General features: G+C 36.1%; 1 protein-coding gene across 1 annotated transcript in view; it reads right to left on the bottom strand.

The window, feature by feature from the left end:
- Positions 1-1519: 1519 nt before the first annotated feature.
- Positions 1520-23404, bottom strand: part of MTR (5-methyltetrahydrofolate-homocysteine methyltransferase) — a 91516-nt gene continuing 69631 nt past the window's right edge. The window contains exons 26-33 of the mRNA XM_081332664.1: positions 20232-20330; positions 19389-19464; positions 17421-17576; positions 16523-16719; positions 9744-9944; positions 8751-8943; positions 8178-8290; positions 1520-6677 (exon numbers count right to left, since the gene is read on the bottom strand). Coding sequence (XP_081188790.1) covers positions 6591-6677; positions 8178-8290; positions 8751-8943; positions 9744-9944; positions 16523-16719; positions 17421-17576; positions 19389-19464; positions 20232-20330 — 1122 coding nt within the window. The 3' untranslated portion in view covers positions 1520-6590. The remainder of the gene's footprint in view (positions 6678-8177; positions 8291-8750; positions 8944-9743; positions 9945-16522; positions 16720-17420; positions 17577-19388; positions 19465-20231; positions 20331-23404) is intronic.

Genomic DNA, 23404 nt, shown 5'->3' with positions numbered 1-23404 from the left:
AGCCTCTAGAGAGTTTTAAAATGTAAGGCTGTCTGGTCACCTTAATATAAAAACGTAACATAGCAATGTAACATCCAGTTACAAATAGTAGAATGGAATATTACTCTCTATAAAAGGCAGGTGATATCTGTTGATTTTTCTTTCCCTCTGAAGTATTCTCCAGTATGATTTGGGAAAGTGAGAGATCCTCCAGAAGAACAATGGGATTGAGTTTGTGGGTTGCAAGAGAGAAATTTGAGTTAAAATTGTCTACCGACCCCCATGTTCTTGTGGTGAGGAACATTTTAAAATGTCTAGCACAGTACAATAGAGCAAAGCAATGAACAGATAAACCTATAATGAAAGGAAATGTATGACAAGTTAACTGCACATAAATATATACGGTGATAACTTGGCAGATAGAAACTGCTAAGTAGAATGTCAGTAGTCTTCAAATAATTGCACTACTACCATACTAAAGGTAAAGGTAAAGGTTCCCCCGCACATGCGTGCTAGTCGTTTCCGACTCTAGGGGCCGGTGCTCATCTCCGTTTCAAAGCCGAAGAGCCAGCGCTTGTCCGAGGACGTCTCCGTGGTCATGTGGCCGGCATGACTGGACGCCAAAGGCGCACGGAATGCTGTTACCTTCCCACCGGAGTGGTCCCTATTTTTCTACTTGCATTTTTACGTGCTTTCGAACTGCTAGGTTGGCAGAAACTACCATACTACATAACATTAAAACATTTCAAGACATTCTCACTTTAAATCACTATCCCCTTTGACACATTTAATGTATATAAATCATAGCTAAACTATACTTTGCTAGTTATTAAGGGAAAAGACATACATTGATGGAGAATAGTGGGGTCTGAACTAAATAGCAATGGACAATGTTTGATAGTCTAGTGGAGAAACATCTAGGGAAAAGAGACTGCAAAGCTGAGTGGCTTTTTCAAGGCAAAGGAGAACATAAGATGCAAGTTAGCCTGGAGCTAGAATTTTAATGTTCTGACTTCACAGACAAAAACAGCATATTGAAATATTTGTGTGTGTTTAGAATTAGTGTAACAAGGTACATTTTTTAGATTAAATTTTCTAGAACTCATTACAGAGAGAATTCTGTTGTAGGATAAATCTACCATGTGGATAATCAATGACATTTATATGTAAAAGAAACTTAAATAATACCATCCCATGTGAATATGTTGAAGCATGTTGAAACTACAATTCCCATCACCCAACTACACATGCTGAGTATAGTTTCCAGGAGTTGTACACACAATACATTTAAAGTGCAAGAGATTATGGAAAACTGGTCTTTGAACACAGGTGTATTGATGATTCATGTATTAACAAAGTATGCAAAAAATGCAAAGCAGAAATTGGAAAATTCTAATTGCTGATCAGTTGTCCTTAGAATTTACTCCATTTCTACTGAAAGTAGTTTAAATTTCTGCTGTTCCAACAGTGCTCCAAGAACCCAACTCCATATATATTTAATACTTGTCACATACTTTCATCCATCAGACTACAAGGCAGATCAATAACAGTGCTAAGCTTTAGTGATATTATTTATTAATTTTTCGTTCAAAGACTTGAGGATATAAGCCATTAACAGAAAAATAACACCAGGTGCCATTTTATGCTAGATAATAATTTTAAAATATACATTTATACATGGTTAAGTCTTACACAATTGAACAATAAAAGAATGTGAAAGTAGTTAGTAGAAGAAAATTAGATAAAATATTAGATACTTATTATTTTTAGAAATGTATATATGTGGCTGGCATTTGTGGATGCTATCTCTAGTTGTTTGACAGAATAAACACTGAATTAGGGACTCCATAAGTCTCCCCATGATCCACCTAGCCTCAATTTTGTTATGCCCAGAACTGCCTAGGATTGAATCACTGGATTTCCGTAGCAAATTGCTAACTTTCACTGGTGATTAAAGCCAATAAAGTAGGATTTTTTCTTTCTTTCTTCCCTTCTGCACATTACAGCATTTACAGATTTAAAAGGACCAATTGAGTTACGTTTCATCTTTCACTGATAACCAAGAACAGTTTCCACCATGTCAACTCCCTGGGAATTTCTTTTCTTTTTTTATTAAGCCTTCTAAATGCTCTACAATTATGAAAATCCTTGCCAGATGGAAATTCATCAAATCAAGCTAACTTCAATTTGGGTTAGAAGAACCAATTACTGTAAAGTAGAATGGTAAGGATAGCATTTTTTTAATCCTGATTTTGGTTGTGCTGAAACATAATTTTATCCCATGCATTTCACTCTTTCATGAATACACGGATTAGTCTGTCAGCAAGGTTAGGCTGAGAGACAGCAATTCTTTTTATGATATTCAGTGAGTTTCATGTCACAGAAAGGATTTTAATTGAGTTTAAATTGAGTCATTTAAAAATCCACCACTCTATCTACAGCTTTTCAAATTGCAATAGAGTGTGTATGTATTTGTGTATCTCCAATGAAACTCACATGGAATTCACATTTCATTTTTTTTTGATAGGTCATCACAAAGATTTGAACAAGTCACTCGCAAATCCAATTTAATGGCATAATGTATTCAAAAATGTACTGTTAATATGTGAAAATGGGGGATCACGAAAACACTCAAGAGTGCAGCCCTACAGTAGTAGCCAAATAATGGGATAATCAGGAATACTAGGGAAGATAGTTGAAGAATTTAATTTGAATTGTTGGATAAAAGTCAGGTACATAAACCTCACAAAACCACTACTTAAGGAAAGAGGTCCACCACAGCCAGAAAGAAAAAAACTGGTGATTAAAAACAGCTAAGGATAAAGCTCTGCAATTACACAAACAAAGGGTTTTTAAAAAAAACTAGAGGCAACAAGGATAGCAAAGAAAACTCAGCATCTTAACTGGTACCTGACACTTAGATTGCTAGAAAGAAAGCCTCAGACATCCTATTTACAACACTGCTTCCCTGTACTTCTAACTTAAAGATAGATCCTATTTCCTTTAAAAAATACACTTTACTTAATGGGATGGGTTTTGCTATAAAGAACAATACAAGGCCCCTAGCATTTATTTTTCTTTGGCACCCCAAACAAAATTTAAAAAGTAGGTATCAAAGAGACGGATTACTTTTTTTTTTTGCACTTGAAGGTTAAAAATAGATGCATTAAGTCTCTGCAATTTTAACACATCTATTTTTAACTACTGAGCCAATCTCTCCTTTAAAAATCTAAAAACAAGTCAAAAAATGTTTGGTTTTCCTCACTCTGTGACAGTCTCATGCCACAAGTCATGTTTTCTGCAAGCCTTGAAAAACTAGAAAAAAGTGTTGGAAAAAAGTGCCAGCCTTCCTGCAAAAAATCTGCCTTCTTTACTCCACGCCAGATAGATACAAAGAGGCAAGCTTAAGGAATTTGATTTTAACATCTAGCAGACAACGTGTTTGCCTAGGCACTTATCCCATCTGTCAGTTTTTTTTGCAGAAACAAAACAAACAGCAAAATAATAAAGACATTCATTCAACTGCCAGAGATCAAAGTAACTTATGTATCTAATAAACAGTGAACACTTGCTGATATTAATAAGGTATGCAGAATGCCAAAGAAGTTAACAAAAGAATCCCAAAGTACAGTTTAGTAAGAGATTTTATTTGAAATTTGGTACTGATAAATCCTCCACAAGCCCAGTGGAGCATAAAGAATATTAATACTATTTAATCTGGTGAGAAGTCTGATGTGCTAATCATAATTTGACAGAGATATCAAAACATGTGATATAAAAATGTGAATAATAATCCTTCAATTATAAACAGTGGGTAGGATCTCTAATCTAGGGACTGCCTTGCAAACCAAGAAACTCCTGCCTGCATAACACCAATCGGGATTCACATGACACATTTGGGAATGGAGCATTAGGAATAAATATTGATAATGCTAAGTGGATTGGAGGAGAAGGAAAGATATGGTGGGAGGTTGTGACCTGGATGTCACAGGGAAAGGATGCAGGTCGCTGGCTGACCTCCATTACTTTCAGGTGGCAATCTAAAGAAGAAACTCAGTATACATGGCTTCCAGATGATTCATCCAGTTTACCCAAAATTTGGGGTATGTGTCTACTTAAGAAGAAAGTGTTATAGGAACTATTTGTGATATTTCATCAGGGCTTTTTGTTGGGGGGGGGGGCTATTTGACTTTTCAAAACTTCCCATTTTCATCTACTCATAAACCTTGAGACCACCCTCCCCCGTCAGGTGGCAGCTGCAGCATAGTTTTTATTGAGAGCATCGTAGGGGCTTCACGTGGGAGTAGCTGGGTTGTGGTTTTGCCATCGGCTGCCCTTTTAGACCTTGGAGAACAGCTGTAAGGCCTATGTGCTAACTAGCGCACATGGTAGTGTAAATCACATATATATTGTGCACAGCCTATGTGTTAACGCCTGTGTGTAAATCAATGAACGCAGCTGGCTTCAGCACGCCGGATCCAGCTAAGTTCTTTTGGGGCCTGAAAATCCCACAAGCGCTTGCTTGCCTGGCTGTAAAAATCCAGTCACAACAAAGCAAATACTGGAAGTTTGCTTTCCCTCTGCAACTGCCTGGTGGTTGGGCTGGATCTGAATATGTGTGTGTGCACGTTTGAGATCTATAGAATGTGAGACTTTTCTGTCTGAATATTTCTTTTTCATTAAGACTGAAGAAATATAAAACTAATTAATTTAGTTTTATCAAGGTCCTAGAGAGCCTCTATCGAAGTCCACAAATGAATTGCAGTTTATCATTAATAAACATTCTCCTCAAATTAAAATGGGAAAATAAAATATATGAAACCTATTGTGAAAATATTAGCAGTACTAATTTAAATCCTCCAGCTATCGATACCAGAATGAATGTAGTAGTGATGAATCCATATATCATAGAGGCCTGCAAAAAGGCAATTTGATGGCAAAAAAAAAGATTTCTAGAAAATGACCTTATGGCAGTGGCATAAGGTACTGTTCATGTAAAAATCTAAAGATTTGCAATCTAATGTTTTGGCAGCTCTTGGTATGTAATACAACACAGTAATAACAGAGCACATTTCTGTAGTAACAGAACAGAAGGCTTAGCCACCTGTGAGTATAATTACAAATAGAGATTATAAAAGTTCCAAAAAGAGCATGATTTTCCAGGGCTTCAAGAGTAAATAATTGAGCTATTATGAATAATCAATTATAATAAGCAATAAGCAATTATTTAGGAAAAAACGTGAACACAAGAATGACAAGAGGGCACCCTGTGAACTCCACTTACCCCAACTTAAATCGAGAATTCTGAAGAGTATTCTTAGGTTTATATGCAAATATGAACTCTGTAACATCTAGAACTATTTATGTGAATGTATTCCATACTCTCCTGAAGCTAGGAGAAGACACTTTTTGGCCCTTTTGCCCATATTCCTCTACTATTCAGATATATATGCCAGTATAGTAAGAAGGTAATAAGAATCAAGGCACTTATTAATCTCCCACATTCCTTCTAATTTCTGAGCCAATTTGTTATTAAATGTTAAAGCCATGCAATGCTTGAGGGATTCAATTGACAAAAAGTATTTCAGAAAACATGGGAGCACAAAGGCAGCTGATAAACATTTCACTAAAGCAACTAGGTCATTTTCTTCTGACCATATTTCTGAAAAGAGGCGACTGCTATGAATTTCAGACAAGTGTTGCATTTACAGCCCAAGTCATTCTGAAGCACCTCTTCCAAAAGAATCTAAAGCACTGCACAACTTATTAAATACACATACAATTACATTAAATATCAGTAAGACTCCCAAATAGAGGGACATATCAGTGCAAATAATTGCTGAGCTTAGGCTATAAAACATTGTCCATCGGCTATATTGTCAGAAGGCAAAATTACAGATTACAGTATCAGTAGTGAATTACAGATTTTGTATAATATTTGCATTAGTTTTCATAAAATATTCATGTATTTGATATTTTATTTTTCCTTTTATTTATGAAACTATTCCATGGGGTCGCGATGGGTCGGACACGACTTCACAACTAACAACAACAATTCCATTAAAAAAGATGAACTTTAGACATCCAGGCAAAGGATATTTCATATACACGCATCAAAATCCCAAATACAATTAGAAAGAAAAGAAATTAAAATACAATTAAAAAGAAAAGAATATATTTATTTTAAATAGCTTATGGTAACATGCATATGCATGTAAATGGACATTTCCAGGGTAGCCAAAACTGAGAGATACACTTCACATCTAAGAATTTTGTTTTAGGTTTGTTTTACAGCTTATTGTAGGCTTGATGTAGTGTAGAGAATATTTTACAATTAGATATTTCTTTTCCCCCATGGCAGATAGCTACACTGAACAATCATTTGAAGGGTTACCCACAGAACAGCTGTTCCTTGTTTATTTAAAATTAATCAGAAAAACAAGGAAGGGCAATTTTCTCCCACATTTGTTCCACAAGTTTGGTGGACTCTGCTAGACAGTAGGGGATGGAGAAGCAATACTGCCCCCCAACACACAGAAATCTCCTCCCTATTCTGCTTATGAATGTTTTCTGTTATGGATATCACCCAAACAATCAATCACCCTATTTAGTTACTCTGAATCATATCCAAGAATAGGTCCAAGCCATTTTTCAACTTCTGCCACAGGCATATTTTTTCTTAAGGCATAATCTTCAACCTATAGAATAAATAAGAGGATGACTAATTAGCATTTTAACTTTCAGATCTTACACTAATCATATCTGGAAACTATATTTCATTTTTTTCTGAATCGAAAACTATTCTTCTACAATTCTGTGAAAAAGCACCCCTTCAGATTTTTGAGTTATTTTTGGCATTTAATGTTACGACAGTTTCTTGGAGGTTCTATAATATATAAACAGAATCTAAGTGAACAAATGACAATTTATGCTTTTATTTATTTCATAAATATAGTCAGTCAATGTGCACTCTCAGTTGGGAAAACTATTCCCCCTTAAACAACTTACTGTACTACCTTCAGCTGAAATCTGGCTGGCTGGCTCTTGGTGTTCTGAGCTTGCTTCTCTTTTGCAGACATGTCATTACCAAATTAGGCAACATCACTGTTGCATGGGTGACTGTTTGCTGCTGTTTATATGTGGTAGCATGTCCTACCAGCTTTTACTGGGACATTGTTTTTCCCTTATTTTTTGAGTGACATATTGCTTCTTTTATTGAAGAGGAAGGTGTTCAGGACTGTTTGCCTCTTCATTATTTTTGCTTGCTTCGTTTCTTGAATGGTTTGTAGATGGAGCTATTCCAACATGCCTGCTAATGACCAATTCATCAGAGTGCCATGTCTCTAGGAATTCTCTTGCATTTTTGGTGTAATATCTAGTTTCCCAAATGACATTTTTGAATTTGTTAGTGTTTTTGTGAAATTAAAGAGGTTTCATTCTGTGTTCTCACTGAGAGTTCTTACACAGCTTATTTTCTGTGCTACTGGATTGTTATGGTAATAGTTGAGTATTTGATCAATGTGGACTTTTTTTTACAATACATTTGGATTTTTGGTTTCCACTGTTTACTGTTTTTTCACTTTGCCACATTTCATGTTGAATATTTTTTATAAAGTAAAATATAACTTATTTAGTTAATCACACTTACTTATTTAGTCTTATTTAGTTACTCACACTCCTTTTATATATCTAAGCTTGATGTAATAGCAAAGACACTCTAAAATTCAAGATAGGTGGCATACAGGTTTGATAAATAATTCAATAATTCTTAGTCACAGACTAGCTGTGTTTAAATCTTCAGGTAAACTATTTTTAAAAAAACTTTTGATTATGTTTGACATGACAAGCAATATTAATACTAGATCTAAGATAACTCAAGATTAGGATTTCATAAATTCTAGACCCATATAATACATTAGTAACTTTGTTAATATCATTGATAACCAGTTTCCAGTTTTGCAATATAATATGGTGTTAACTACAGGTTTCTAAACCTTGTCCCCCATTTGCTCAGTTTATAATATTTAACAAGAATTATTGGTACTGTTAATACACACAAAATACTTTCTATAGAGCTGGAATACCATATTGATTAGTGTAAAGGAGATGGTAGCAAAAGTAGTATATTTCTATATCTGATTCCCATTTCCAGTTCTCTTCTTTTTAATGCAATTTCTGTAATGGCAAAAATGCCTTACCTGATCTTTCAGTATTTTCCCAACAGCAAAATATCTAGAAGCTGGATTGGAAAAGTAGAGACCAGATACTGCTGAGGCAGGGAACATTGCCAGGGATTCAGTTAACTGAATATCTGTAAGAATCAAAGGAAAGGATTTTGTTGGCTTTTTTGAAAGATAGATTCTATTTTGATTTTAAAAATTGCCAATTTCTGAGAAAAACTCTTTGGAAGCTCAATTTCCTGTCGAAATCCAGTGCAAATCACCTATTATCATTTTATCAGCTGTGCAGTCATTTAGCAAATTATCAATACAGTGATTTTGTGAATTTATTAAAAAGAAGCTTTCAAGCATACACTATAAACAGATGATGATTTAATAGTCAACAGAGGACGGGGAACATGCATAGAATCCAGGCCATATGCTCTTCCACCTGCACAACTCATTTAGGAAGTCTGAAGAGGAGGTGAATAGGCATCCCCTCATCTTTATAAACATCTCAATCATCAAAGAATGATAATAAAATAAAGCATTTATAATTTCTCTTCTCACCTATTTTAAGATAGAATTTCCTAGCCAAACTTTGAAAGATACCTGTAGCTTCCTCAATATTGGCAAGTCTCCACATAGTGATTTTTTCAGTGTGGTCAGGTTGACATGGATAACCAGGTGCTGGGCGTATGCCATCATATCTTATCTTACGCAGATCTGAAAATTCCAACTCTTCGTTTTTACAATAAGCCCAGAATTCTTTCCGAACTCGTTCATGAAGTTCTTCTGCAAATGCCTGAGAAATAAGCAGAAGCAAGCTCTAATGTTAGTGTTGCTTTGTCCAAGTGCCTAATTTATTTTTGTATAAATGCATTATGTTCTTGCCTTCAACTTAGTCTTAACTCCTGGTATCTACATGGACTCCTGGTAACTACTCAGAGAAATCTATGCAATTTTCTTGGTATTTTTTTGTAGAGATTGTTTATCACTGTCTTCTTCCTGGTACTCAGAGAACTTCTCAGGGGCTGGTAGGCCTAAAACAGTAGTGGAACTCAGGTGTCCCTCTTCTAGTCCAGCATCTTATCTACTAAACCAAATAGGCTCTCAATTTACCATTACCTGTAGCTGTTACCTTAATACTTCATGGCTTATTTAAAGATATCCCTGTACTTGCTGTAGATACTGTACGCTGCTGTACTAGAAGCAGGCCATTTTAATTGATCCATTGATTTCCCACACTTGCACGCATAAAAGCAAAATGTTTCAGACTCCCATGCTTCCTGCTTATGATGTTTTACAGAATTCCCTTCCCCTGTGAAGCAGATTTTGTGGGTACAGGAGAGGATAAACAATAAAAATTGATTCATTCTTTCATTTGCTGATAGAGGCTTCCAAAGAATCAATAAGACCTCTATCATAAATGACATCATTGGATAAAACACTACGTAAGTTATCCAATATCACAATAAATTTACTTCCAAAGGTCCATCTGTCCGTCCGTCCTTCCTTCCCTCCCTCCTCCTCCATTCCCTTCCCTTCCAATACATGAATAAAAATAAGTAGAATCATGTAAAAAACAAAACTACAATATATTACCTCTGCTAACCGATCTGCTAGTGCTTTCACCATAATAATACTGTAGTCATCTGACTGTTTTTCATATTCTTTACATAGCTCATCTACTCCAAAGCATGCCACAGCAAAGAGCCCCAAATAGTCAGAAACACCAGACTCCAGGGGGGCTATAAAATCAGACAGGCAATAATAGGGATCTGTGGAACCAGAGTCTTTTTCAACCTACAATGATAAATTGAGCAAAATGTTAAATATAAAACACCTAACTATAATACAGGACAAGATACATAGTGATTCTCCCAATCTACAGTAACATGCAGTCATCTGGGGGAAAAGGAATGGCAGCATCCTGATAATCACAAGTTTTTCCTTTCATGCTTATTCACATTAATTCCAAACTTGTCAGTGGCATATCTGCATGGCAAATACAATGTCAAGTACAGAAAATTAAATGGGTTAGACTTCTGGTTTCGTGTTGTAGCAAGATGGACACAGGGGAGCAGGGCTCTGCCTCCCATGTTCGATGTCATCATCCTGGGGGCCCGAAAAGGAGGGGACCCTCGTAGATCACAGAGAGATGGCAGTCAATCTGCTTGATCTGAGGAATCCCTCTGAATCAGCAGGTGAAAGACTGGCTGCAGTTCGGCAGCCAGTTGGAAGCTACTGACAGCTGGGGGAAAAAGCACCAACTAGCAAAAGTTAAGCAATGTATTTAGAACTGGGTGAGAGTATTTTTTCTGCTCTATTATTTAAAAAAAATTCCTTGGAGAAAAGAATCCGAAAAAGCAAACCTCCCAGAAGCAAGGGGGGGATGTTTCTTGGTGCCCCTCCCCTAGAAGAACGGTGGCGGTTTAACATCTTTGGGGAGAAAAATAGATTATAAAATCAAATTGGAAACATTGAAAAGTTTGGAAGACTCAATATCTTGGAAACTTTATTTGCTTTGAAAAATATCAGACTGAACTCTTGAGAAATAAGACCTGGTTGAAAGATAGACGTTTAATGACATCTAGTGGTGGAAAAGAGGAACAGCACTAAGACTTTTTTTAAATTTGTACTGTGTTTGGAAAGAATGACCTTGGCTTGAAGCCCAGACAGAGATAGCAAGCTAGGCTCTTTGATGTGCCTCAACTTCTCAGCCTTGCAGACTGAAGAGGAATAATTTAGGCTGTTTTTCTTCAGGATGTATTATAAATATAAACTACTCTGAAGTCAGCTGGCTTTCCTGGATTATAAACATCGCTTGAGCTGCAATATCAAGAACTATTCAGAGACAGAAAAAAATTTGACATTTGGTTATTCTCTTTGGGAGACGCCCTATGGATTATTCACTCAGAATAGTAGGGCCTTGAGAATTATAAATCTTGGCTGACTGATGATTTTGGTTTATTGGATAACTGCTTGGAGTTGGTGCTGAAAGACAAAAGTGGATTATAATTTTTTCTCTCCCCCCCCCCTTTTTTTATGGGGAACCTGTTGGATTATAGATCTTTATTTTCAAGAACTATCTAGAGACAGAAGAAATCTGACTCTTGGCAACTCCCTTTGGGGGAGGTCTTGTAGACTATTAACTTTACACAACAGGACTTTTTGGATTAAAAATTGGAGCTGATGGATAACACTGGATTTTTGGATAATTATTTGGAGTTGAGATTGAAAGACAGAACTGGACTACAAACTCTTTCCTCCTTTCTTCCCCAGTTTGGGGGAGCCTATTGGAATATAAGAGGCCACAGATAAGACTACAATAATTTTTTGAAACAAATTTAAAGGCCATATTGTAATATTGACTGTAAGATTGAAGGTTTTGTATAAGATTGATAACTGGGGAATATATTAGAACTGAGAAGGTCTGGAGGGTGGGAATAAAAATGAGTGTTCCTAATCTAGCTAAAATTAGCAAAAAAAACATCCTCAGCGCCATCTTCTACTACCCCCAGTCCTGTATATCACAGATCAATTGATGCAGTCTTATAGCAAGAAAAAGCCAACAGCTTCCAGAAGGAAATGCAAACCACATTACAACTAATCCAGGAGGCTATTACCTCACACAAAGAAATCATGAATTTATGACCTGAAATCCCAATTAGAAAACTTTCAATACAAGATTACAAAGAATGAGCAAAGGATTCAGAAAATAGAACATAAATCAGTAGAAACATCATAAGCTGTAAGAAATAAAACATGAAAATCAAAAATTGATGCAGGCAAATAAAGAACTGAACTCAATAGTGGCTTTGGAAATGGAAAAGGCATCTCATTTTTTAAGATTTCAGAACATAATGGAAGACAAGGAAGATCTTACTGACTTGATGATAGAACTGCTGGCTGGAGCATTGGAAATTGGAAATCAGGAAATGGAAGGAGAGATTGATCAAACATTTAGAGTCAATTCAAGTTATGCAAGAAGAAACAAAGTCCCTAGAGAGGTACAAATTAGATTTGTAAAAAAATCAGTAAGAGAGAAGAGATTAGAAGGAGTCAGAGATGACCCATTGTAATACAAGGAAAAAGAACTTGTAGTCTTGAAGCAGATTCCTAGGAGGATAAGGGACTCACAAAGAGACTATTCAATTCTTGACCAAAAAATTAATTTAAAAAGGAGTAAATTTTAGATGGCTGCTGCTGGAGGGGATAATATTCAATTGGGACTCCAAAAGATATAGATTGGATTCTGTCTTTAAAGCAATGGAATTTTATGAAAGACATAGAGCTTTTTTTTGAAGACGGAAGCTTGGAATTTCAACCAGAATGGGAATCTAGAAAACAAGAAGAGACAGCAATAGAAGGGGCGGCCAAACTAAGGGAAGAAGAAGACACAGAAAACATAAATCAAGAAGAAGGGGCAAAGGGAAAAGAACAGAGACTTAAGAACTAGAGGAATAATACCTAAACATAATTGAAGAAGATGGAGAAGGATAATGGGATTCTCTTAATGAATATAAATGGATTAAACTTCCTTTTAAAAAGGAAAAAAAATCTTCACACAGCTACAAAAACTAAAACTGGATATAGTTTGTCTTCAAGAAACACATATTAAAAGACAACATTATAAATTTCTGGAAAGTCCAAAAATTGGGAAGCTTTTCTTTTCATCAGCACAACAAAAAAAAGAGGAGTAGCTTTATATATTAAAGAAACAATGAACCCCAAACAAATTTATGCAGATGAAGAAGGAAGAATACTAATGGTGGAAATGATATTAACTAAAAACAGACATTGATGGTAGCAATTTACGCACAGAATAACAAACAAGAAGAATTTTATCAAAAATTACATAAGAAAATAGTGGAAATGGAATATCAAAATTTTGCTTAGTAGTAAAATAGGGGGGAAAGGTAGGAACATTTTACCTAAGGCTTTTTTTAAAATGGCAGAAGAAATTTGTATACAGGATATGTGGAGAGACAAAAATCCAAAGAAATCTCAATGTACATTTTACTCAAACAGGCATAAATCATGGTCTAGAATCGATATGATATGGATATATGCTGAACTAAGAATGAACATACAAGAGATTGAGATAGAAACTAATGTATGGGCGGATCACAATCCGATAAAGATGACATGGAGAGGAACAAAGAAAAAAATTAAGATGGACATTGAATCAATCTCTATTGAAAGAGAAAGAATTTATACAAAAAGTACCAAAGGAAATGGAATTTTTCTTTAAAGAAAATAAGAAAGAAGATACATCTTGGTGGAGCAGTGGGCTAATGCCTCCTTAAGTAACACCAGCTGCCTGCAATTATTGCAGGTTCGCATCCCACCAGGCTCAAGGTTGACTCAGCCTTCCATCCTCCCGAGGTAGGTAAAATGAGGACCCAGATTGTTGGGGGCAATTAAGCTGACTTTGTAATAATGCCGCTTGGTGTGTGTGTGAAAGCCCTAATAAGCAGGCATATACATAGAATGAAGGCTACTGCTAAGCTTGTAAGCCGCCCTGAGTCTTCGGAGAAGGGCGGGATATAAATGGAATTAAAAAAATAAAAAAAAATCACATTTGGGACACAGCCAAAGCATATTTTAGAGGATTAGCCATAATTCACATGATGAAAAAAAAAACAAGGAAAAAAACCAAGAACAAATGAAGCTAAAGGAAGAATTGACAAAATTAGAATTAGAACTACAAAGAGACTGACAAAAGAAGATGCTTAAAAAACAAATGGAGATAATAAAACCCAAATTAAATTTAACAGAAGCTGAAGAAATGGCCCAACAAATTAAAAGAGCAAAACAAAACTTTTTTTGAAAATGCCAATAAGCCAGGTAGATGATTAGGCTTAGGGTCTCCCTGGAGCAAAAATCAAGCTTACAGATTACTATCCTTTCCTTCTCCTCCACATTGCGACGGATGACACAACTAAGAACTTGAGTACAATAGTGAGAGATTACAAACAGCTAGAAAAAGATGGTATAGGCAACATCACCACCAGATGGATCTGTACTGGCAAACCGTACAAGTAGTCCTCAATGGCACTTCATCCACATGGAGAGAGGTAAGTAGTGGGGTACCACAAGGTTCCGTTTTAGGCCCAGTACTCTTCAATATCTTCATGAATGACTTAGATGAGGGAATTGAAGGGGAACTCATCAGATTTGCAGATGACACCAAACCAGCAAGGGTAGCCAACAAGCCACAAGACAAACTCAGGATCCAAAAAGATCTTGACAAACTTGAGCAATGGGCCCTGTCCAACAAAATGAATTTCAGTGTGGAGAAAAGCAAAGTTTTACATTTAGGCAGGAGAAACCAAAGGTACAAGTACAGATTGGGCTAGATCTGGCTTAAAAACAGTAACTGTGAGAGGGACCTTGGAATCCTAGTGAAGGATCACTGGACTATGAGCCAGCAATGTGCAGCAGCAGCCAAAAAAGCTAATACAATCCTGGGTTATATAAACAGAGGCATAGAATCAAGATCACGCACTATTAGTACCGCTTTATAAAACCCTAGTAAGACCACACCTGGAATACTGCAGCCAATTTTGGTCACCATATCACAAAAAAGATGTTGAGAGTTTGGAAAAAAATCAGAAGAGCAACTAAAATGATTAAAGGCCTGGAGACTAAAACATATGAAGAAGGGCTACAGGACTTGGGTTTGGCTAGTCTAAAGACAAGAAGAAATAGGGGAGACATGTATTCCAGTATTTGAGGGACTGCCACCATGTTATTCACCAAAGCACCAGACGGTAGGACAAAAAACAATGGTTGGAAACTGATCAAAGAGAGAAGCAACCTGGAATTAAGGAGAAACTTCCTGACAGTGAGGACAATTAATCAGTGGAACAGCTTGCCTCCAGAAATTGTGTTATAGGAAGGCAGATCCTGTCAGAACTTTAAAAAAATATCCTTGCAGTAAGAACAATTCAATACAAGAACCAATTACTCAGAAAGATGATGGGGTCACCTTATTGGATGTGTTGGAGATTATCTTTCAAAAATGTAAATATATATTTAGAATCCACAGAAAGATTCACTTCCCAACTTTTCTACACAGCATTTCCAATGACCCAAAATCCAAGTACTACAGTTCACTTTTTGTGAAATGTTTTTGTTTTAATGTACTGTTATACATCTTCATAAGCTTACAGAATACATTATCATTTTGCTAACTTTTTAAGACAATTATCTCCACATTACACACATATACACACATACTGTGAAGGTTTATTACATAAATGCAGTCATCTTTTCTTTAGTTTCTTATATAACTTCCATTTTTAACTGATTTTAAAGACAAGGTAGGAGAGGTTGCATTACTATATCTCAAAGGAACAGGCTTAATATGATGACAATCTAGCAGATAAATGATACTGTATAGACTTTTATGGAGATAAGATACAATGGCTGCATAACTCATTATATTTGCAGGTTCTCTAGCTGCAAAGGTGTTTTTTACATGTTTTCAGATTAAAAACAAAGCTTTCAAGTTGGTAAAACAATTAAAAGTGACGTTGTTAGGACTATGTCTATTGCCTAACTGGTTGGGTTGGCAATATATAAACCAAGACTGTATGGTTGCAGTTAAAGCTGTAATGTATACCTTTAATAGTAAATGCACTGCGCTATAATTTCTGCTGATTGGTCAGCAATGTCCCTAATGGCCATAAGAGGGAGCTAGAGACACGTTCTTCTCTCATGTCTCTCTGCTATTGATTAGTTTGTCGTGGTTTGTAGTTTGTTTTGCTACTGTATGCAGAACCTGAAGAACTGTGATTAATGTGTTTTGACTTACTGCCTGGTAAAATGACTCTGTAGTGGATAATCCTTGGACTGTTGCTGTCGGCTGTACTTTAAGTATCTGTGTATGACCTGGACTGTTTCTTGGACTGTGCTATTACTTTATCCTATAAGTAAACTCTTTACACAACTCAGTGTATCTGTGTGGTTGCTGTACACATTACTCTCACAATCCTGTTTTTCCGTGAAAACTCTTGTTTTTTTAAGAGTAGCTCTGCACATCCTTTTCAGACTTTTTCACATCTCAGAGATGCAAAAAAACCCAGTCAGTCAGACAGGCATGGTTTAAATAAAACAATACAAAATGAGTGTATAATCTGTGACTCTCAGAAGCAACCAATCTATCCTCTCCAAATAATTCCCCTATCTTATAAGTCTTAACAAACCATTCTGGAGGCTGGGATTTAGGAATTTTCTAACCAAACATCTGTGGATCCCAACTTGCTTGCTCTACATAATCACAAATCATAATTAGGAAATGCTTTAAGATTAATTCAAGCTCACAATCTGAATTAAGTAACATTTCATTTGAGTAGAATATCATCAAGCCACACCTGTTGTCGTAAGCCACAGAACTTAGCTATTGGTTCCAAATTTTGTAGTTTCTCTTCTGTATCATATAAGTAAATGTCATCTTTAATGCTTCGAGCTGGCCAAAATCCAATCAGACCTTTGGCTTTAAGCTTATTTTCTGTAACCAAACTTTTCAGCAGGTTTTGAGCTTCGTTGTATATTTTTCTTGCCTCTTCTCCTAAAAAAGGAGAAAAAAATGGTAAGAATGGCTGGATAAATCATTTTGAATAAACTTCAATGGTTGGGTTCACACACAATACAAACTAAACCTAAATAAATCATATTATGCTTTACCATATGTCAACCCTGTCATCAAAACTTAAAATAAACTCACAGAATTTTTAAAGAAAGTAATCAAAAGTTTGAATTTTTCTTTAACTTCAATTTTAAAATCACTGATTTTGCTTTCCTTATCACATCTGTTCAATGACTGCATTGCTATCAACAGGCATTTGGATGAAAATAAATATTTCAGAAAGAGTATATGAATGTTTGTACATTTCCTAGGGATAGTATCTAAACATACAATTTTCTCTTATTAAATTAGGAAGATATAACATCTTGTAAATTTCTATCCACACACTGATTACAAGTGGCCCAAAATAATATCTTGCCATGGCAGAAGAAAATGATTTAATAAATTGCTAATCACAAGCCTTTAAAAAACTAAAATTGGATTGATGGAATTAGTTGTGTTCACTGTATGCCAAGATAAAGACAACATGAAGTTACTGGTTACATAATTGTTTTATGGATAATAAATCTATTTGCATCTCATCTGTATCACTAATTCCTTTACATGTTTACACAACTGCAGGCATTTTAAATAAAAAACCTAGTTTTTAGATCCTCCACTAGAGAAAATGCTATTGTGCTTACCCACTACTTTATCATTGAAGATTTTAGGAAATCCCCGGTTGGGATATCTGCCTCTAAGCTGCCAGACATCAAAAAATGGTTTCCAGTCAATGTAGTCCACCAACTTCTCTAAGTCATAACCTTCAAAGACTCTAGTGCCAAGGAACTGTGGTTTAACTATGAAAGTTCAACATGCAAATTTTGTACTTTAACATATGTTTTTTTTACAACAGACTATTTTAATATGCTTTTAGTACAAACAATGCTAGAGGATTATCATATGCTTAACTTCAGTTAGCTGAGGCTGTGTCTTTGGACCTTGTTTAACAGAATGCAGGTAACATCAGTGAATCCAACAAATAGGACCACTGTTGACTGTACATTTATTTCCCTTAAACTAACCAGCTGGAAATAATAAGAATATACTATGGTTTTTCTGCAGCATGAGATAGCAAAAAAGAAGTAACAGAAATAGTAAGCTATGGCATATGAAAAATCATGCCTTTACAAATCCCTTGGTTACTAAAGCTGTGGTGTCTTTCATCTGTCAGGGATGCTTTAATCTGGATTTCTCATGTCAACTTTGCAATTAACTGTTCATAGAATATAGAGCTGATTCATGGGAGCTGTTTATGATTCTCCAGGAAAATTCCGTATAGCAGTTTTAACTTATTTGCTACTTACTTCAGATAAGGCAGACACAGATCAAGAATTCTTTTCGTATAACTTTTTCTTAATGTTTTTAGAATCTTAATTATTCTAAATACATAGTACTCCTTTGAAGGTGCTAGCAATGAGCATAGCAAAATGATAGAGTAACTAATTAAGTATTCATCAGTAAATAAGTATTAAGTAAGAATCACATTTCTGTCCTGCAATCAAATAACTCTTACAGAAAATGTAAAACTGATAAAATATTCACTGTACAAAATTCCATAAAAACAGCATAAACACTCACACCTAAAAATACAAATAATAAAAAAGAGAAGTTAAAGGTGATGTGATAACATCAGGGAAAGGCTTCTCAAAACAACACCATCTTTAAAAGTTTTTGGGGCTAGCCTGATGTCAACAAGGAAGCTATTCCACAAGGTCAGCACGATCACTGAGAGCAGCACCTTTTGGCCTCAGCATCCCGAGCCTTCATAAAATGTGTTAGCAACAACAGTTTCTCACTGTTGGCACTGATTAAAATATAACTTAATTTTAAATTAAAATAAAATTAATTCACTAGAGAGCAAGAGAGCAATTTCTAACAGTTCTCCAAGTAATTCTTAACAAAAGTAGAGACTAACCATTTGAGTTTCTCTTGAGTTAAATACTTAAAACTAAATTAAAATCCAATTACAATTCACTGTTTTTTTCCAGTTATATTTTTTCCAGTTATATTTTTTAACTTTACACTACTTTGAAAATAGAGAAGAATTAATCAATAAGAAAGAATATATAAGGATTAATGGGGTTGTTTTGTATTATAAAGATTAGTCAGCTGCTTTCCTTAAGAAATGGCTTATAGATTTCTTAAGGAAAGCAGCCGACTAATCTTTATAACACAAAACAACCCTATTAATCCTTATATATTCTTTCTTATTTATTAATTCTTCTCTATTTTCAAAGTAGTATAAAGTTAAAATATAACTTAATTTTAAATTAAAATAAAATTAATTCACTAGAGAGCAAGAGAGCAATTTCTAACAGTTCTCCAAGTAATTCTTAACAAAAGTAGAGACTAACCATTTGAGTTTCTCTTGAGTTAAATACTTAAAACTAAATTAAAATCCAATTTCAATTCACTATGTTTTTTCCCAAAAATGTCTGTGTTCCTAATAGAAGAAAATACATCTACCGTAGCTCAGTATCTTCTAGCACTGATGATGTTACCTAGTTCAGTAATGAAAAGTCTGCAAGGAAACAACCCAAGCTCAGAGAGCACCAAGGACTATACATATCTGTGTTTTGGGGAAGCAGAAAACATTTTTAAAACTTAACCTGGTTTAGTCTCAGTTTTCCAATCATAATAGAAGCGTTTATTTCTTGCTTGCTCTAAAGATAAGTATTTTCTTTCCTGTGTATGGAAGAAAAAAACCTGGAGATTATTGCTGTGTGGTTTACGTTTAACAGTTAATTTAGCTAAAAGAAAGCAAATAGAGCTAGCAATAATTAATATAAGCACCCTTGTAAGCAGGAAGAACTAAACATTTTCTCCTAGTCATATAAAAATTATATATATATATATATATATATATATATATATATATATATATATATATATATATATATATATATATATATATATAATCAATTATAAATAAATAAAAATAAAAACTCAGATTCCCAATAAATATCTCCAGATGTAGACTGTAGATTAAGAATCCACATCCTCACCAGGAAAAGATGCTTCCTGTTATATAGACAGAAACCCATCAGTCCCACCCTCCGGCAAAGTACAAAAAAATACAAGTCCTCTTAAAAACAAAAGCAGAACTCAAGAAGGAAACACGAAGAACCTAGAAGTGAAGATTTGAAAAAGCTTCAGCTTAGAGTTTCCCACAACTTCAGATTAAAATCTGAAATTTCAATAAAAAAAGAAATCGGGACAGAGAAGCAAAGGAGATAGTGTTACTGAAATTATCCCTCAGTCACAAACTAGGGTTTGAGGGAGGATATTAAGTAAGATGTCCCCTGAAATATAAGTGATAGCACCAAGTTGCCAACACGAAGCAGGAAACAGGACCAGAGGCGAAGAGGCTACTAAGAGAGGTTTGACATGGCCAGCCATACACCCGCCACAATGCTCCTGTGATATTAGAAAGTAGTTTAACCACTATTTACCTTGAGTGAGTCATAATGATCCTGTCGAATGTCTTCATATTGTTCTCGTATGTCTTCAAAAAAGTCATCTTTTAGATTTTCATCTAAAAGCTGAGAGCACTGTAACAAATACAACATGATTATTAAATCTGTAATTGAAGCATGCTATCCATTATTTTTTTAATTATTTTTTGAGAACTTACAAACCCTAATGCGCTAACAGTTCAAAGGAGTATGTGTAGTAACTACCCTAACTTCTTTTGCAAAAAAATCTCAGAATTCCTGATAGGTACATCATATTTTCATTATGAGTACTATTTCAACTAAAAGGATGCCAAGTAAATGTATTAAAGACCTTACCTGCAGACTTCAAATACGAAAAAATGAATTAATTAAGAAAGCAACTCTAAAATGAGAAGATGATAAGGAAGATCTTTCCTTCATTCCTGGATGATATGAAAGCTGACTATTCCCTTGAGTTGATGAAATCCAGGTGTACCTGATGAGATGTAGAATTTTGCCCTACAACTGATGATTAAAAATTTCCTCCTATTCCCTCCCACTAGTTGCCCTGCCTCATCTAGGCTTCCGGTTCTGCGCGGTTTAGCACAACAGCTGAGGGATCGCAGGCTCCGCACCCTATGGCTAATTTCTTTCTGTTTGGGGACCCTAAATGGGCCAAAAGCCACCCCAGAGAGGTGGCAAGGAAGGAAGGAAGCCCCGTCGATCCAGGGGAGATGGCGGTCAATCCGGAAGTATGGGGAAAGCTCTCCAAAAACTGAGGGAAGAAAGGCTAGCATCACTCATGAATCTAGCCCAAGCTACATGCAGCCAAAGCCAAAAAGCACTAAACTAAAAGTGATTGTAAACAGCGTGACTGAACTGGGTAAGAATATTGATTTTCTCTCTTCTACCTGACTTGATTTCCTGAGAAAAAAAGAAAAACCCCAGAAGTAAAAAATCCTCCGAAAGTGAGGGTGTGTGTGTCTTTGTTCCATCCTCCTTTAAAGGGAAGAATAAGCGACAAATTAAGTTTAGGGGAGGGGGGAATTGAAAGGTGGACTGGTACTGACATCTAGTGGTGGATGAAAATACTGCCCTAAATATACAGCCCAGAAAAAGAAGCCTGTTGTCATGACCTTCAAGGTGTTGATTAAACAAGGAACAGCTGGACTATCTACAAAGTGAGAACTACGAAACTTAGAAAAAGTTGACCTTCCTGGATTATAAATATTTTTTAACTTGCGACTTTAAAGTGATTGGCAGAGAAAGGACTTTTGGTCATTATGGAGCATCAGAGATCTGCAGAAAGAACATAACAAGAAAAAATAAATAGACTTCTGGTAGCGCTGCTGCTTCGAATGGCGGCGTTCTGAAGCCGCCCGATCCTGGGAAGCGTCAAAACGCCCGGAGGCAGCAAAACCAGCTGTTCCGCGGCACTGGAGCTTCTTCTTCGGGAGAAGAGGGAGAGGCGAGCCTGCCTGGATAGAGGTAGAGCCCCCATACGATCCTCCCAAGTAGTTTGGGGGATAAAAGGGTGAGCTCCCTCGGAGCCCAGGCTTTCTCTGCTCCCAGGACGTCTTCGCTCCAAAAGGAGTGGAACAAGACGCGACAACTGCACCTGCTGCTTAGAGGGGACTGTGAGTATTTTGAAAAGCAGGCAGAGCAAAGCAGGAAGATCTGGATTTTTAAATTGGATCTTAACTTTAACTCAGTTTCATTATCTTCTTCAAGCTTCAAGTGTGAAATGGAGTGAAAATGGCGCTGGAGTGTTTCTCTCCTGTGTGAAGTGACTGTGTTTGAAAAGTGTTATATTTTGCTACAAAGCAAGAGATACAATTCGCAATTGACTCTATTCAGTATTGGATTTTGTGTATTTGATTTTGTGTATTTGAAAGCCTGTTCCCTATTCTTCTTATTGAAAGTTAAGAACTCTGGAAGAATTGTTACTTTTTTTTTTCCTTTTCTTCCTGAACTTTGATTCTGCTGGGTGACAGAGGAAATTGAAACTTAAGAGATGGCTGCGAAACGTGGGGGAGGGCCCCCGCTTTCTAAGAACGCTATCTCCTCACCTATGCCACAAACTGCAGGGCAGACTTCGATGAAACCTACAGTACAACCACCCTCTCCCCCACCTCCTGCATTTACACTGACAGACATCCAGCAAGTTGTGATGCAGTCAACGCAAGTTCTGCAACAAGAAATAAAGAATCAAAACAACCAGATGAGGGAAGATATAGTGCTTGCACTCCAGGGCTTAGCTGCACATATAGAACGCCTGGATGCTCGGGTGGATTCAGTTATGGAGTATGTGGAGAACTTGGAAAATAAAATTACTGATGCTGAGCAGAAGGTTGATAGAGCAGAGGCCAAGATTGACAGAACAGGGGATGAGGTCACTATATTAGAGTATAAGAGCATGGAGTTTGCTTTGCGTATTAGAGGCCTCAAAGAGAATCCTAAAGAAAATCTGGAATGGGAAATAACACAAGCAGTGGCTCCTGTTTTGAAATGGGAACCTGAAGAATTACTTAAGGAAATAAGATAAGTTAACTCCTGGATTGCTAGGCAAAAAAGTCTACCTAGAGATGTAGTGATCTATTTTTCCAGGAGATCAACTAGAAATTCTATTATCCAGGCCTTTTATCGGGAAAAAATTCCAGATTGCAGGCCAAGATATTATGATCTTAAAGGAGATACCTTCAAAAATTCTTGGAAAGAGGAAAGACTTTGCCTTTTTGTCTGATGAGCTTAAGAAGCGACAAGTCCAGTACAGATGGGAAATTCCTATTGGAATTGTGGTAAATTATGCAGGGACCAGATACAGACTGGATACAATCTTAAAAGCAAAAGATTTCTACACTAAGGTCCTGAAAGCAGGTTTACCACCATCTCCCCGAATTAAGAGAACAGAAGCTAGACAAGATGATAAACAATTGAGTGAAGGGGCAATGTTACTGCCCCCTGAGGAGATCCAGAAACCGGAGGCCATAGAGCAGAATTTGATATTAAAGGAAGACCCAAAAAAACAGAGGATGACAAGAGCTGCACATAAGCGTATGGAAAAGGAACAAAAACAGAAGTCTGCAACTGGTTCAGCTACGCAAGATGCGACTGTTTCAGAGCCCGTGGGAGGAGCACGTCCTAAGAGAGCAACAGCTGATCTTCAGGCCATGTTCCAAAGGCTCATGGTT

The sequence above is a fragment of the Vipera berus genome (assembly GCF_964194415.1).
Source record: "Vipera berus genome assembly, chromosome: 1".
Lineage (NCBI taxonomy): Eukaryota > Metazoa > Chordata > Lepidosauria > Squamata > Viperidae > Vipera > Vipera berus.
This window is presented reverse-complemented; position numbering and strand designations above follow the sequence as displayed.